The sequence below is a fragment of the Tasmannia lanceolata genome, unplaced genomic scaffold, assembly GCF_043159265.1.
Source record: "Tasmannia lanceolata isolate RefF3 unplaced genomic scaffold, GAP_Taslan_0.1 ptg000018l, whole genome shotgun sequence".
Classification (NCBI taxonomy): Eukaryota; Viridiplantae; Streptophyta; class Magnoliopsida; order Canellales; family Winteraceae; genus Tasmannia; species Tasmannia lanceolata.
The window spans coordinates 5,065,254-5,082,025 of NW_027518695.1; the positions used below are offsets into that span (position 1 = coordinate 5,065,254).

The window sequence follows — 16,772 nt, forward strand, 5'->3', positions numbered from 1 at the left end:
AACAGTAAATAGCCATATAAATTCACCTAAATTATTACTTACGTAGGCAAAAATTGTGAAAGGATTAACAAAAAGACAAGCCTTTGATAATTACTTGGATGAGAAAACGTGTATTCATCAATCTAACACTATAAACATTAGGGCTGCAACTCGGTCGGGTTTTGAAGAACCCAACCTTACCCGAGAAATATCTCGCGTCGGGTCGATCGGTCGGTATTTTTTACGTTGATGCAATTTTTTAAGGAAAACTCTTGTTTCACAAGGCAACTCAACTCATAGGGAAGTAGAAAAACTCAAGCATGGCAAACTCTTTAGCGCATTAACTAATAACTAGTCCAAAGAGAATAAATTGATGCATTACCAAATGAAAAATGATTATACTCATATGAGATAAACAACAAACTATTTAGTGCATTAACTATTTAGTTGAAACTTGAAACACTTGAGCTAAAGAGGGGAAACGAACAGAAGACGGAAAGAGTCCCTATGATTGCTTGAGTGCATGCGTGCGTGAGTTTTACTTTTAAGTTTTCACTTTTAAAGTAACAAAGTTTTAGAAAGAAAAAAAATACATACTATAACTTAAGTAACTCCGGTAGGGTCGGTTTGGGCCCCTTCAAACCCGGCTCGACCTGAGATTCATGAGGGATTTTGGATTGTAGACCCGGCTCTACTAGAAACCCGAGAAACATGAACCCAACCCAAGCCATTTTCAAGTTGGGTCAATGCGGGTCGGATAAAACCTGACCCAAGTTGCAGCCCTAATAAATGGTAAAATATTGAAACTTGGGGGAATGGAAATTTGAAGGACATTTCATCCGTTTGGGGTAACTAATGAAACTTGGGGGAATGGAAATTTGAATTCTATTTTCATTATTTGATTGACCTCAAAGAAACAAAGGAAGAGAAGTTCCCTCTTCATATGTTGGGAAAAAAAAGGGGAAATTGACTAAAAATGATAAAATGCGCATATCTTATGGAAAATGACCAAAAGAGTCATATACCGTGGAAAGAAAAAGAATGGAACCGAACAGATCCCTCCATGCCCCGTGGCATAGGAGTAGTTTTGCGAATTTTAAGCAAACAAAAATGAGGAGAAGATTGCAAGGCTATTTGTTCGGTTCCACTACCAGTTCCACTCTCAGTTACCATATCATTATTCTAAATAAATCACACCACATGGAAATTGAAAAAAAAATCCAAATCCTATAGAAAATAACCAAAATAATTCTTCCTCTTGAAAAAATGAAAAAAACTATCCATGCATCGTAGAAAGAACCAAATTACCCATATCACATGGAAAATGGTAAAATACCCCTATCTCATATATATATATATATATATATATATATATATATATATATATATATATAAAGAAAAATGTATCCATGCATCATAGAAAGGAATCAAATTGAATTTTCCATAGATTTTTTTTTTCCAAATTGATATTTCTCCTATTGTCAAGGAAAATTGCTATCCTACTAGACCGTAGAATTTTTCCATGGAATAGTATTTTCCATAAATTTCTTCCCTAAATCCTAACACCCGTAATAGGATTTTTAAAAGAGATTGGCTATCTTATCTAGCATTCGAAGAAAGGGCAATAAGACACCAATCTTGTGTGGCCATGTCATACTAGGGATGAAAATTAAAAATCTAGAACGGAGTTGATATATTTGCCTCCTTTTCTTCCCTAGGCTACCCCGGCCCCCTAAAGTGTAAAAAGTGTAGTCATAAATTAGGGGTTCAAATCAGGTCTGGCAGGTCAGGTTTTCCAAAACCCTACCCTAACCGAGAATTATCTAGGGTTTGGGTCGGGTCTAATTTTTTACAGGAAAACCCGAGATTTGTAAACCCGTCCCTACCCAAGATAGTTTCTTGGGTTGGGTCTGGTCGGGTTAGGTTTTCATTTCTTATTGTAGGATAGTGACTAATTTTACAGATTGTAGGAAAAGAAAAAAAACAAATCTTCACACCGAACTCTCTAAATTTTGTCATCAAGTGTATAAATTTAAGGACACTATATTTTCACATAACATACATGATCACCTTAATGAAAACAATTGTATCAATATATTGGAAAATAATTTGCTATGTTATTCAAGAGCTATTTACGAAAGTCACAGTACACCCATATGAGTCTGGTATAGGGTTATGGTTTTCTTTTTTATTTAAACCCGCCCCTACTCAGGATTGAGTCGGGTTTTCCGATTTTAAACCCGACCTTATCCAAGACCCATGATTTCTAAACCCGACCCATGTTATTTTCGGGTTGAGTCGATGTAGGTCGAGTAAAACCCAACCTAAGTTGCATCCCTATCATAAATACACTAAACAGGGGTGGCCCGAGGAAGAAAACGTGCCAAATATATCACTTCCCATCCATAAACCGGAACAGTGGATCATAGCCAAGATCTCTCTCTCTCTCTCTCTCTCTCTCTCTCTCTCTCTCTCTCTCTCTCTCTCTCTCTCTCTCTCTCTCTCTCTCTCTCTCTCAATTAATTTGGTTAGGTTAGATGGAAGGCAAGATGCTCTCAGATGTTAGACTAGATATTGGATATTGTGGAGTGACAGCACGTATCCAGAATATCAGGAGGTCAGCCTGATTGTCGACTATTTACCCAATATATTGTCATCTTTGTGCACTCTTATTCTCACAACCTCTTGGGTTGTAATTTTCTTTAATAAAAGTCCATCATTTCAAAAAAATAAAAATAAAAATGATATGGAGACTGATATGGGAACCAGAGTATGGAACCCCATTGGCCCCCCATTGGCCTCTTAACACATTGACAACTACTTGACTTTATTTTAGGTTGTTTTTTGGGCAGTGATATTTCCCCCCCTCTAATGGATCTAACATCCCTTACGACCAAGTTAGTCTCCTCATAATTGAACTGCTTTGACACTATAATAGGGTTATAAGGGCAGTGATAAATTGACCCTCTAATAATTTAAATCGACCTTCGTCTCTCTCTCTCTCTAAGGGCTGCCCTATAAGGCGGTCGATTTATCACTGCCCTATAATAAATCCCAAGTCCCATAAAGAAAGTTGGCGAACTCCAATTTAATATATTATACTTAATTAAGTATAAATGAAAATAATTAAAAAGAGAAAACAGGGGAAGAAACCAAGACCTCACTTTCTACATAAGTTCAAAGTAAATTATTTAATTATCATCATATTATATATTGATTACAATAATTCTCCATTTTCTTATTTATATACAAAATGGTGCTTGCTGAACATATTCTCATGACGTTACATTGTTCAGTTGCCGTCGCCACGCCCGTAACCTGACCCTTCACCATAACCTGAACCTGACCCAGAACCAGAGCCATTGCCATTGCCAGAGCCGGATCCCGAACCATAGCCCTCACCGTATCCTGAACTAGACCCTGACCCTTTGCCAGAACCATATCCCTGGCCATGTCCTGAACCAGACCCGGACCCAGAGCCTTGGCTATTCCCAGACCCGGACCCTGCACCGGACCCTTGGCCACGGTCCGAGCCCGAACCAGCACCAGACCCGGCATATGAACCTGCACCAGAACCTACTCCAGAGCCTGAACCAGCACCAGACCCGGCATATGAACCCGCACCAGAACCTGCTCCAGAGCCCGAACCCGACCCGGATCCGGATCCAGAGCCAGAGCCACTGCCCCCTCCCAAGCCAACGCTTCCTCCTGCACCCAATCCAATTCCCAGATCCCCACCCAAGTCCAAGCCCAAGTCCTTCCTCGCAGCTCGGCTCTCCACCATCAAAACAAAGGAAGAAACAAGCAATGCAAGAGCTACATATTTCAGTGACGCCATTTTTCCGTGTGGAGTAGTTTATACACGTCTGAGTTCTAAAGATTCTATCAAGAGATGGTTTCGGAGAAGGAAATTAAGAGAGAATGCTTTGCTTTCTAATACTTGTAGCTCATGTCACGAATAGAGAAGAGGGTCTCCTATTTATACTGGTGTCTTGGTAGTGAGTTCGAAGTTAAGCTATGTGAGCAGTGTGAATTACAGTAACACTTTTTTCATGTGGGCATATGGGTTTGGACTGAAGTTTCTAGACGAGATGAGAGCATGTGTTTGAGTGGAGCCTTTCACCCCTCCCCTCCCCCCCGCCCCCCCCCCCCCCCCCCCCCCAATTAGTATTCTTTCGACACGTTCTTGCATGGTGCGTCCCACGATCCAACCCACTACTAGGAGAACGATTGAATTATTTTGGTGAATGTGGTCCCTATTTGGATGAATCATACTCCACAATCATGGGAACCGGATGATCTTCGTTATCAAGTGACAAATGGCCTGTAAATGAATGGTTGAAAACGGTTGAGTGAAAAAATACGTACGCAGAAATGTGATACTTTACGTGCAAAAGTGGCGCACCATGCGCTCTTGGGGCGGTTACTATCGTCCCACTGATGCAATTTATGTCATATGACTCATCCACAAGCTTATGATTACTCTTACATCTGTGCAATTCCCTAAGGAGCATTATTTTGTTTAAAAACTTTGGAAGATTATCAATACAGTCCACTTGGTCTTACATTAGCCGAGTTCTACCCGGAATCTGAATTTGAAGTCATCGATTTAGTAAAAGACTATTTTGACTCCCTCAAGTTAATGAAAAATTGACTGCATCAATCATTGACTCACCCGAATCGACTCAGTTTTATTGTGTACCAGTTCTTTCTTTTCTTTTCTTTTTCTTTGGTGTGTAAGCTGGGGTTAGGCAAGACCCCGACCAGATATCATAAAAGAAGATAGAAAATTACAGAAAGGGGGCTCGTAAGCCAACAACAACGGGACAAGCCCCAACAACACGGCTGCATCCAGCCAAATAAAAGAACAGCAAACACAAACAGTAATCACAATCTAAGTAGACATGCCCCTTACAATCAAGATGCAACAAATCAGTTAAAGGATTTCAATAATGAGTTGAAGGATTTCAATAAGCAAAAACAGGTTATGTGCAGTTCTGTAAGCATATACATGGCATGTGCTTGTTTCTGCTATTTTACAGAGGAGAGAGAGAGAGAGAGAGAGAGAGAGAGAGAGAGAGAGAGAGAGAGAGAGAGAGAGAGAGAGAGAGAGAGAGAGAGATTTGTTTTTTTTTTCCTTTATAATATTAATAAAAAATGATCCAGTATAATCACTTAAATCGATTTTTATGGATTCCACCAAAATCGGTCTTATTTACAATAACATAATTTTAAGTTAATATTATTTACAATTTGCAAATGGTGTGAAACAACCAATTACTAGAAAAGCTTAACCTGTTAGAGTTGGTGTTATTTAATCGTTTATACTTCAGCATCATTTATACTTTAGCATTCCCCCTCACATGTGGCCCCTTTTTCCTTTGGGTTGGCCGTACACATGGAACAAGTTTACACGTGAATTTTTATTATCAATGAGTTGTTGGGTTTAGAACCCAAGACCTGCTATTAGTCAATGGCTCTGATACCATGTGAAATAACCAATTGCTCCAAAAGCTTGAGTTGTTAGAGTTGTGTTATGGGTTTTGTTAACGAGTGCCACTCATTAAGGTGCATTGAAAAATGTAAATCTACAATAAATTTACATAGGGATTATGAGTTTTACATGGCTTTTGAGTCTTTTTTTTCTCAAATAATGTGTAGATTTACATTTCCAATGCACCTTAACGAGTGCCCCGGGGGAACTCATTACCAAAACCCTTGTGTTATTTAATCATTTATACTTCAACAAATGGCACATTAAAGTCATTTTGGAAGCCATTAACTATATCATTTCCAATACTACGAGAAACATTAGAATACTGCAGAAAAGAAAGTCACTTTTATGCTCCTTCCTAAAAGATACTCATTGGATCCCACTTCAGAGCAGATCCATTGATCTGAATGACATCCATAAATCTTTCCAAATATTGTCAACAACACCTTGATAGGATAATCCTAGGCTCTTGATCCATTTAGCATCATTTATTATTCCACCAATGATATTGTGGGGACAATTACTCTCCATGTGACTCTGCTTGTTCGTCGTCAAGAGTTGGACTGTTGGGGCCATAAGTTCATCCAACCTTATTAAAATTCACAGAGACAATACGCAAGGAAAATGACACAAATAAATAGGAGAATTTTGTCATTTTATTTTTAAAATAACCGTACTTTGTTTGTTTTTATTCTAAATATAGGGGTATTTTTGCATAAATAACAGTTATTAATCAATATCCAAAATTCCTTATATATACGGGCTGGTATGGTGCATACAGCCTTAAAGTAAGAAATGACAATACAAATTTAAATTATAGGTTACAGAATTTTTTATGAAAGAAACACATACACTGGAGGAAAAAATGTTGAAAAAAAACAAATAACTTACGTCTATTGGGTGGTGTCGCCCAGGTAGTAAAAATGTATGGATAAGTAAGTTGTCAATAAAAGAATAAGGCTGATCCTAAGGTAAAAGAATTAGTGGGTCAGCCTCTTTAGTGGATCCTAAGATAAAAGAATATTATGAACTATTTGCCAGTAAAAGAGAAGAGGGAAAGATGTATTTAACTTGGGTGGGGATATTTGCTCTCTCTTGTTTTGATATTTGGACGGCTCCTCTTACCTTTAACTTCTCTCATTAGCTGTTCCTAGCTTTTCAAGAATTGTGACAGCCAATGAAAAGAGAGGAGAAATAAGTGTGATATCAAGATAAGGAAGTGAGAAATGAAATCATTCACTCTATCTTTGTTTAAATGATTAAGCAAAGGTCATGTTGTATAACCTAAATAGACTGGTCATAAACACTATGAGAACTTATATGATGCCCGACCGTGAAATTATAAAGGGCAGAGAGAGAAAACCATCTATCCCTTGGTTTTTAATCCAAGAGAAAGCCCTTTTTTTTTTACTTTTCCTAGGTTTAAAAACCAAGGCAGCAGGTTTTGTCTCTTACCACCCTTAAAATTCTCACGGTCGGACATCATATAATTTCTCACTATATTATATGATGATCTTATTTAAGTAAAGCATGATGTTATTTGTCTATTTAGTTCAAAAGTATGTGTAAATGGAATGCTCAATTGCAACTCTCTGACATTTCTCTGTATTTGACAGGTAGATGGTCGATTTTACCAATCCGGATAGTTTGACTGTTTTCCTTTGGTCCTTTTTATGGCTGGCCACCATTCAAAAGCCACTATTCAAGTAATCTTAACTTCTAGGATGAGTTTAGATTCTTAAAATTTGGTGTCGGAATTAGCATCCTATTCTGATTCCTCAGTAAATGGAATGAAAAATTCCAATAAAATTTCTAATAACAATAGAATAAAAATTTAATTCTAATTGGGAGGAAATCAGAATACCAAATCTTGGGCATTTCTCTCCAGTTATTTCGGCCCGGTTTCAATTATGCACCCTTTATTCCGTTCTTTTTTTAACGAAACGCCGAGAATAGAAAGTCGACTCAAGTGCCTAGTTCTTGCAATCAAAAGCCATCCTGAGTTCTTTAAAATGGAACAAGTAATTGGTTTCCAAAACTTTTAATTTCTATGCAACTAGTCAAATGACTAGTATATATAAATCATAGTTGCTGGAAACTTCATAGTTGGATGGGAAGCTCGCTTCCCCGAGCTCACTTTGGAAGCTATGTTCTTTTCGCTTCCTAAAATTAGAGTGGCCTGCTGAAATGGAAAGCTTGTGTTTCACCAAATTTTGGGAGAAGAGGAAAAAATAGAGAGGTCCACTGAAATCGAAACACTAGCTTTTAAGAATATTTTCCAGTCACATGAAAAGGAGAGAAGAGGGGTCATGTGAGAACTCGTATAGAGGGCAACTGTCTTCAGTCTTGATCATTGGACTCAAAATAACATTCAAATTTGAGCCAACAATAGGTTGTCAATCGGTTGTCATAATCTGAAACGAACAGGGCCTTACCCCATATATTGATTGTGATTGTTCTTTTATCTTTTCCCTTGTCTTTGTGCACTCTTGTTCTCACAACCTCTTCGGTTGTTAGTTTCTTTAACAAAAATCCATCATTTAAAATAAATAAAAAACATGAAAGATATGGAGACTGATTTGGGAACCTTAGTATGGAACCACCAAAGGCCTCTTAACACGTTGACAACAACTCAGACTTTATTATTATTATTATTATTTTTGGTATTTTCTTAAAATGACAAAACTGTCCCTCCCTATGCCATCGTGGCAATGTGGCATGTAGGGATTTTGCGTGGTTCTGCTCTCGATTACGCTTGCCTGTTCCGTAGCAGCTGAATGATAAGGATCTCAATGGGCCGGGCTTGAAATGTAAGGAAAGGCCTGCTAGTCTAGCCCACACGTCAACATTGGCCTGGACCTATCTAAGGTAGATCCGACCAATAATTGTTACATGAAATACGGAATATTTACGTATGTGTCACGCCAAACATTTCCTTTTGTAAGCTTGGAAATACGCATGGTTCGGGACTGCAAACAGACCCAACCAAGCACAGCTTGGGCCTGGCCATAGCAATGTTGTCCCAAGCTAGGCATGGTAGATCCAGTCTCCCAAAAGACTAAATCTCCCACTGAAATTAACGACATCGAAGTGTGGCAAGAAGTGAGTAGAAAGAGCGACCAGAATCTGCGGATAAGCCAGAAAAGCTAGAAAGTTGAGTAAAAAAATGATAGACGCCCTTAATTATTAGTGATTCTCGAGATATTTTGTGCTTCCACTTTTTCTTAGATATTGCTTCTAAGGATAGGTCTTATCTTTGTTCTCATGGCCGGTATCCCTATTCTTGTGATAGGTTTAGTATTTTGTATGCTGATTGTAATATCATTCACAGTCTAATATATTCGCCCAGCCATTTGTTAGCCTAAGTAACTAATGATGTGTTTGATCCGCATGGAGCCCGGGGAGCAACTTGGCCCTTCATAATTATCCACCTGATTAATGGTCCTGATCACACAAGCATCATGTGGGTCCCAAGGTTGATTTGTGATCCTTAAAGTGATCTAACATCCCTTGCGACCAAGTTAGTCTCCCCATAATAACTCCCTTGTCCGATAAAGAAAGTTGGCGAACTCCAATTTAATATATTAAATAAAAATTAAAAACAGAAAACATGGGAAGAAACCAAGACCTCACTTTCTATATAAATTCAAAGTAAATTATTCAATTATCATCATATTATATATTGATTACAATATTTTCCCATTTTCTTATTTATAAACAAAATGGTGCTTCCCAACATTTTCTCATGACGTTGCATTGTTCAGTTGCCGCTGCCCCTCCCGTAACCGGACCCTTCGCCATAACCCGAACCGGACCCAGAACCGGAGCCATTGCCAGAGCCGGATCCTTCACCATAGCCCTCACCATATCCAGAACCAGACCCCGACCCTCTGCCAGAGCCGGATCCAGAACCATATCCCTGACCATGTCCTGATCCAGAGCCTTGGCCATTGCCAGACCCGGACCCTGCACCAGACCCTTGGCCACGGCCTGAACCTGAGCCTGAACCAGCACCAGACCCGGCATATGAACCCGCACCAGAACCTGCTCCAGAGCCTGAACCAGCACCAGACCCAGCATATGAACCCGCACCAGAACCTGATCCAGAGCCGGAACCAGAACCCGACCCAGACCCGGATCCGGAGCCAGAACCAGAGCCACTGCCACCTCCCAAGCCAACGCTTACTCCTGCACCCAATCCAATTCCCAGACCCCCACCCAAGTCCAAGCCCAAGTCCTTCCTCGCAGCTCGGCTCTCCACCATCAAAACAAAGGAAGAAACAAGCAATGCAAGAGCTACATATTTCAATGACGCCATTTTTTCTCTGTGGACTCCTTTATACACGTTTGAGCTAGTTCTAAAGATTCTATCAAGAGATGGTTTCGAACAAGGAAATTAAGAGAGAATGCTTAGCTTTCTAATACTTGTAGCTCGTGTCACGAATAGAGAATAGGGTCTCCTATTTATATTTGTGTTTTGGTGGTGAGTTCGAAGTTAAGATGTGTGGGCAGTGTGAACTACAGTAACACTTTTTTCATGTGGGCATATGGGCTTGGACCGAAGTTTCTGGACGAGATGAGAGCATGTGTCTGAGTGGAGCTTTTTTTTTCTCTCCAATTCGTAGTCTTTGGACACGTTCTTTGTTGATGCGTCTCACCCACCAACCCACTAATAGGAGAATGATTTAATTATTTTGGTGAATGTGGTCATTCTTGAGGCCTCTTTTAAATAAATCTAAAAATTATTTGCATCTTATCTTCAAATGGGTTCAAGTTAGATATGATTATTTACATGTAATAATTATAATAGTTTAGTTAATGGCTTCAACAGAGGTCTTAATGTCAAATTTGCAAATAAGATCAAATCAAAATTAAATAATTTTATATGCTAATAAGAACAATTTTTTGATAGTATCCAAAGAAACCTAGGCTTTGGTGTTCTCCACTATCTCCAATCACACACATGGCCGATTTGTATGGCGATTGAAGAATGTGAATGTTGATTTAGTTGGTCCCTATACTCTGCGTGCAAAAGTCGCGCACTATGCGCTCATGGGGTGGTTACTGTCGTCCCAATGGTGCAATTTATGTCATATATATGACTCATCCACATGAGGTCCCCCAGCTTATGATTACTCTACACCTGTGCAATGCCTATGGTGCTCTATTCCCTAACCAGCATTATTTTGTTTAAAAACTTTGGAAGATAATCAATACAATCGACTTGGTTTTACTTTAGTCGAGTTCTACCCGGAATCCGAATTTGAAGTTATCAATTTAGTAAAAAACTCTTTTGACTCACTCATTATAGGGAAAAATTGACTGCATCAATCAGTGACTCACCCGAATCGACTCTGTTTTACCTTGGCCGAGTGCATATACTAGTCCGAGTTTTCAACATTTAGTGTTACCATGAATTGTGATGAATATATTTAGTTTTACTCTGCGCCTTTTTTTTAAAAAAAGTCGAGACTGATAAATGACTCATTGAAATTGATTTTTTAATTCATCCTCAAACGATGACTCAATAGTCAAAGTAACATCCATCCCTATTTGTCTATTTCAAGGGGAATGCATAAAGAGTCTTCATGCATGGTTATCACATAGTTGGAGACTTGCTAGGGTTGTATAATTCCTTAAATATTATGTACTGGAAAATCTACTCAACCAAATCATAAACAAGGCATTGTCTCTTAAACAAAACCTAGGTGAAGGCTTTGGCTTGTTATCTCGACATTATGATCATAACCATATAAAGTAACAGTTCCAATTTATATGCACTTTTGTAGTTAAATCTGTTTGCTGCACATCTTCCGGTGCATATGTTATATTTACAAGGTATTTTTGATGAATTTCAACTGAAAAATGGTAGAGTTTTGGTGCAACCCTCTCAAAGGTGTTCAAATCAAAGGGGTGGTGGTATCTTTATAGAACAAACAATGTAATTTTGGGGGTTAAGTTTGGAAAAAATAGGTGCCAATCTCTGATTGAGTAATATCAGGGGGCAAATATAGGTCATTTTCCATGAAAAAACCATGGCCATTGGTCAAAATTTGATTAACGGTTGTTGCTAATCATATCAATCAAGGCAGTTCGCTCCCCTATGATGCAAGAAATCAAGTACTTTTTTTTTTTTTTTTTTAGAAATTTCAACTTTATATTCTTGCAAAATAAAGGGTAGCTGTAGAAATGCCAGGATGTTAGCCCTTGATTAGACCTTGATCAATGTTTAAAAGTGATGATCTAATGCTTGGGCCGGTTTCATGATATGAATGTGCAAGTGGGATGCTCAATTTGTTGTGGACAGTTTGAAAAATAGGATTTAAGAGGGAATTTTGGTAAAATTCAAAGTAGTAAAAGGGGCTGGCAGGGCATTTTGTCTATGGGATTGCCGGTACCGAGGGAATTTTGATTGACATGGGCTTAATCTCGTGTATTCAGTCTTTGGTCCCAAATGATCGACTGATCCGAAGAGCAAGCCCATATGTTGATTCAATTACTTTATCATATTCTTCGATCAAAGTCTATGTGAGCATTCAGATTGTAAAAATACCTACCAAATGACAAGAAATCTCTTCATTGATCTCAATAATTTACTTTTCGGTGGATCTGGTTCATTCTTGGTTTATCAAAGTCTCTCTCAATGATTGATGGATCAGGACTTCCCCTATGGTAAGTTGCTCATATTAAGACCACCCATACATTTGGATAATTCGTTCTTCATGATAATGATCAAGAATTTGCACTCTGGTTAAAATTTATGGCTGATCTGATAGTGTTTGGCATGTTCTGTAAGCTCTGTTCATCAACTGATTATAATCGTTTTGGAGAAGTGAAGGTTGAGATGAATCTATATGTTCGATCATATTAGAGAAATTGCAGATCTGATAAGATATGAATAGACTTATATTTAGTAATTTATGCAAATTGCACTGTTGATTTCTCTGATTTGCACATGTGGGTCCACTGGTTGATTGGCTGGATTGTGCTTCACAGGCCATCTCCTTGTGACAAATGTTAAACAAAGAGAAGGTCGTTGATAAGGAGATTTTATATGCTGAGTGGGGGGGACACGACCCTTGATAATTCATCCAACAGCAGTTCAATTTTTAAGATGCTGCAGTTGGATCAATTATCAAGGGCGGTACTTCCATGGTGCCACCAATACTAGCGTGTGTCCGCCCACTCATCATATAATCTCTCTTTGATATGTGACAGTCTTACCAATGTAAAAGAAAAAGATGGCTGTTAATATCAAGAAATAGGAGTGTGAATATCTATTTTCTAGTATATTTTTAATATTCTACGACTCTTTTGTATTCATTCGACGATTCCAATCTTATTGATTTGCTTGTTTAGTTCTGTCAAAATCTGTGGAGATGATTTCCCCAACTTACTTCATGAAAGTGGAAGGTGATTCTGCTAATGTTATTGCATGGGCAAAAACTCGATGTTCGGGAAATGTAGTGTGGAGCCCACTTCATAGGATGTTCCAAACCGTTCATTTGTTGAGCCACATTCGTAAATAGATTGTACCACTTAAATCATCACCCCCTATACGTAGAATGATTTAAGGGGTACACCCTATTTACGATTGTGCCCCACAAAAGAATGGTTTGGATCATCCTATGAAGTGGGCCCCACAATACTTTTGAAAACTTACTGGACTTGTCGTGCACACAGCATATAAAATCTCTCTGTCTCTTTTCTTTTCTTTTTGAATATGGCATAAAATCTCTCTTATTATTTATTATATCTATATATAAACTGAGGTTTTTTAATGGGGTAAGCTGGTAGAATCGAATTTCATGGAAGTGTAAAAAACTCGTACCAGGAAAGAGAGAAGAAACAAAATATAACATTATGAAGTAAACTTTCCAACGACTACATGCATTAACAGTACACCATTGTCTTATTTACGTACAAAATAGTGCTTATTACGCTTCTACCATTACATTCGCTCACTTGCCATCACCACCACCATACCCCGAGCCAGACCCATAACCTTCACCTTCCCCATGACCTGAACCAGACCCCGAACCGGTCCCAGAACCGGAACCCTCACCAAGTCCTGAACCAGAACCAGAACCAGAACCAGAACCAGAACCATGACCCCGGCCTGACCCGCACCCAATTCCATGACTGGAGCTGGAACAAGAACCAGACCCAGAGTATGATCCAGAGTATGAACCTGCATCAGAACCCAAGCCTAAGCCGGAACCAGAAAGCGAACCAGATCCAGAAGCAGAACCGGAGCCAGAACCAGCGCCTGAACCCATGCCATCTCCCAAGCCAAGGCCTTCACCAGCACCCACGCCAACTCCTAGACCACTGCCTACGCCCAAACCCAAATCCTTTCTTGCAGGGCGGCTTTCTACAACCAATGCCAAGGAGGCAACAAGCAATCCAAGAGAAAGAGATTTCATGCACGCCATTTTTTCTCACTCAAACACCCTTTGGGACGTCTAATGTCTTAAGATTCAAAATATGGAATGCGTTGCAAAAAGAGAGTATGGTTAATTGGCTTTGTATAACACTGCTATAAGTACAAGTGTGTGTGGAGTGTTTCTGTGATGAAGGGATTAGGGGTTTCACCTATTTATAGCTGAGTTGATGGTGCATGTGTTTTGGGAGTGTGAATTGCTGGAATTAAGTGTTAGAAAGTGGTTGTTGGAAAACTGGTGGGATAAAAGTAGAGGTTGTGGAGGAGAAGAGAGCTTGTGTTTTAGTGGAGCCTTTTTTTTTACCGCGGTCTTTGAATATTGGGCACGTTTGTGGTGGGTGGTGCTCATTGCCTACCGCACTCAAGTGTGTGTAATGGGCTCATTTAGGCAATTCAAAAGCCTTATCCCCAGAACATATAACACGTGTTGTCGTGGTAAGGGCTAATATGAGTTGGGATCATAGGATCTTTACCAGCATAATAATTAAGGCTATACACATGGTAAACATATTGGTTATCGTGAGGCCCAAAATCCCTGCAAGACACCCTTCACAAGAGCCTATGCAGAAAGAACCACTATGACATGAACTACTTAGGCCCTGTTCCGTTTTTATTTTGAGAATCGATTTTGACTCCAAAATTGATTAATGGGCTCAAAATTGTGTTAAATATCGAATCCAATATATAATCAGCTTTTGACTCAAAATCGGTACTCAAAATCTAAAACGAACGCTTGAGAAACGCATATGAATAGATTCTTTTGAAATGTGAAAAAAATCGGGGATTATTTCCGAAACACACGGTAAATATATGAGAAATGTGTGAGAAAACATGAAAAACTTACGTGAAACATGGGTGAAACACATGAGAAACTCGAGAAACACATAGAATACATGAGGACGTTTTACCTTCGTCACACCCAAGTATATCACCCAAAATCATCCCATTCAATTTTGCACGAATTACTAGGGTTAAACAACCTATTTTCAGCTAGAATAATCTCAGCCATTCACAAAAAGTGAATGGGCTTATTTCTGGTGACACATTTAGTGGCGACAAAGGTGAAATCCACCCGTAAAACGTATGCATCTGAAAAAATGTGTCTGAAATGAAATATTTAATTCATTCACAGGAACTCTCAAACCAAAAAAAAATCCTACTAGCTTAATAGAGATTTCTTTTCTTAGTTAGAGGTGGAGAACAAGGCCTTTCAGTTCCTAAGTATTGTATTTCTCCGACATGGTGATGACGAATCGTAAGGTATAAGTCACAATGAGGAAAACAGCCATTGTAATTAGAAAGACACCAATATGCTTCCTCACCTTCGTACTCACGGTCCCCTGATTTGTCCCGGAATATGGCATTCATGTACCCATTCCACAGAGAGATGGATGTTTGCAGCAACTTGACTTAATCACCATTGCCATAATTGTCATTAGCAACAAAAGGAACTTGAAATAATAATAAGGGCATTTTTTAGGGCAATGATAAATTCGCACCCCTGTAGAATGATTTGCCTCCCTCTTAGTGTGAATTGACTATAAGAAGGTTAAAGTCTGCTACATACCCTCCTCCAAGGGGTCCGAATTATCCTAGAGCGGGTGCGAATTTATCATCACCCCTTTTTTAATGTGCATCAAGTTTTTTTTCCCTAGAAAGTATTTGTTGCAGTTCTGAGTGGGGGGCCTGCCTAGGTATGGGACTAGGTGGGACCCAGCCTTGTATGGGACAGTTTTAAAGGGTCTTGCCTAACGCGTTCCATCAGCTCTGGAGCTTTTGGTGTATTGGTAAGGTACCTAACATTTGGTATCAGAGCAGCCACCACGTCCCATATTCGAGTCACGGAAGGGGCGACCTGTGGAAAGGGCTACCTGGAAAAAGTCCACGGCGGGTGCGGACGCATGGTGGTATGTTACAGTCCTAAGTGGGGGCTCGCCTAGGTATGAGACTGGGTGGGACCCTCGCATGGGATAGGTTTAAAGGGCCTTACCTAGCGCGTTCCATCAGCTCTGGAGCTTTGGCATATTGATAAGGTTAACAATATTCTTTTCTGAATTTTTTTTCTTTGAAAGTTTTTTCTACTACTTGGTAAACATCCCTCAATTTTGTGGAATTTTAAGATCTGCAATTTTGTTTATCATGGTTAACATTTCCACGGAAAATTATTTAGAGGAATGATAACGTGAAGGGTTGTGCCCTTACAAAAGCCCATTGGCAAGGTTGACTATCGAGGGTATGAGTTGATTATCACGTATACATAAATAAATAAAAAAGAAATTCGACGTTATTAACAATATTATGTGAGTTTTCAAAAACTGGCTGCTGATAAATTTGATGATCTTCCTAAAACTTGGATTTTACAATCCTGAAAATTTACAATTCATGTTTTAGCTTGTTAAATCCAGGATTTTACAGTGATGGATTATAGAAACATTGTATCCAAACCATCTTGGTCGTGTTTATATCTTTTTGCTGTTCTCAATAAATTTTTTGTACCATTCAAAAAAAAAGAAAAAACCTTGTGTGTCTAAACAACCAAAGATTAAGAAAAATAAAATAAAAGACATGCCACTATTAGCAATAGCTTCCGCCTGTTAAATTCATAGGAAGTTAGTGCCATTGTTTTAAAGCCTCAATCGAAACACACATTAGCATCGTAAATGTACGCCTTAATTAGGGGTGTAAACGGATCGAATTCGAAGCGGATATGGCTATATCCGAATTCGATTACAATATAAACTATCCGAATTCAGATTCGAATTCGAATTCGACGGATATTTAATATCTATTACCGAATTCGATTCCGTCAGATATTATCCGTATCCGTTTATCCGGTAAATCTGAATATTTAATTGC

General features: G+C 38.9%; 3 protein-coding genes across 3 annotated transcripts; all 3 read right to left on the minus strand.

Moving 5' to 3' along the window:
* Nucleotides 1-3,123: 3,123 nt before the first annotated feature.
* On the minus strand, nt 3,124-4,055 carry LOC143851449 (uncharacterized). The gene has a single exon (XM_077360891.1). It carries the CDS (start codon nt 3,815-3,817, stop codon nt 3,272-3,274), a length of 546 nt encoding a protein of 181 aa, XP_077217006.1. The 5' UTR covers nt 3,818-4,055; the 3' UTR covers nt 3,124-3,271.
* Nucleotides 4,056-9,090: 5,035 nt separating this feature from the next.
* On the minus strand, nt 9,091-9,922 carry LOC143851201 (uncharacterized). The gene has a single exon (XM_077360546.1). It carries the CDS (start codon nt 9,789-9,791, stop codon nt 9,234-9,236), a length of 558 nt encoding a protein of 185 aa, XP_077216661.1. The 5' UTR covers nt 9,792-9,922; the 3' UTR covers nt 9,091-9,233.
* A 3,389-nt stretch (nt 9,923-13,311) lies between these two features.
* On the minus strand, nt 13,312-14,066 carry LOC143851098 (uncharacterized). Its single transcript, XM_077360426.1, has one exon. It carries the CDS (start codon nt 13,906-13,908, stop codon nt 13,435-13,437), a length of 474 nt encoding a protein of 157 aa, XP_077216541.1. The 5' UTR covers nt 13,909-14,066; the 3' UTR covers nt 13,312-13,434.
* Between the last annotated feature and the right edge of the window lie 2,706 nt (nt 14,067-16,772).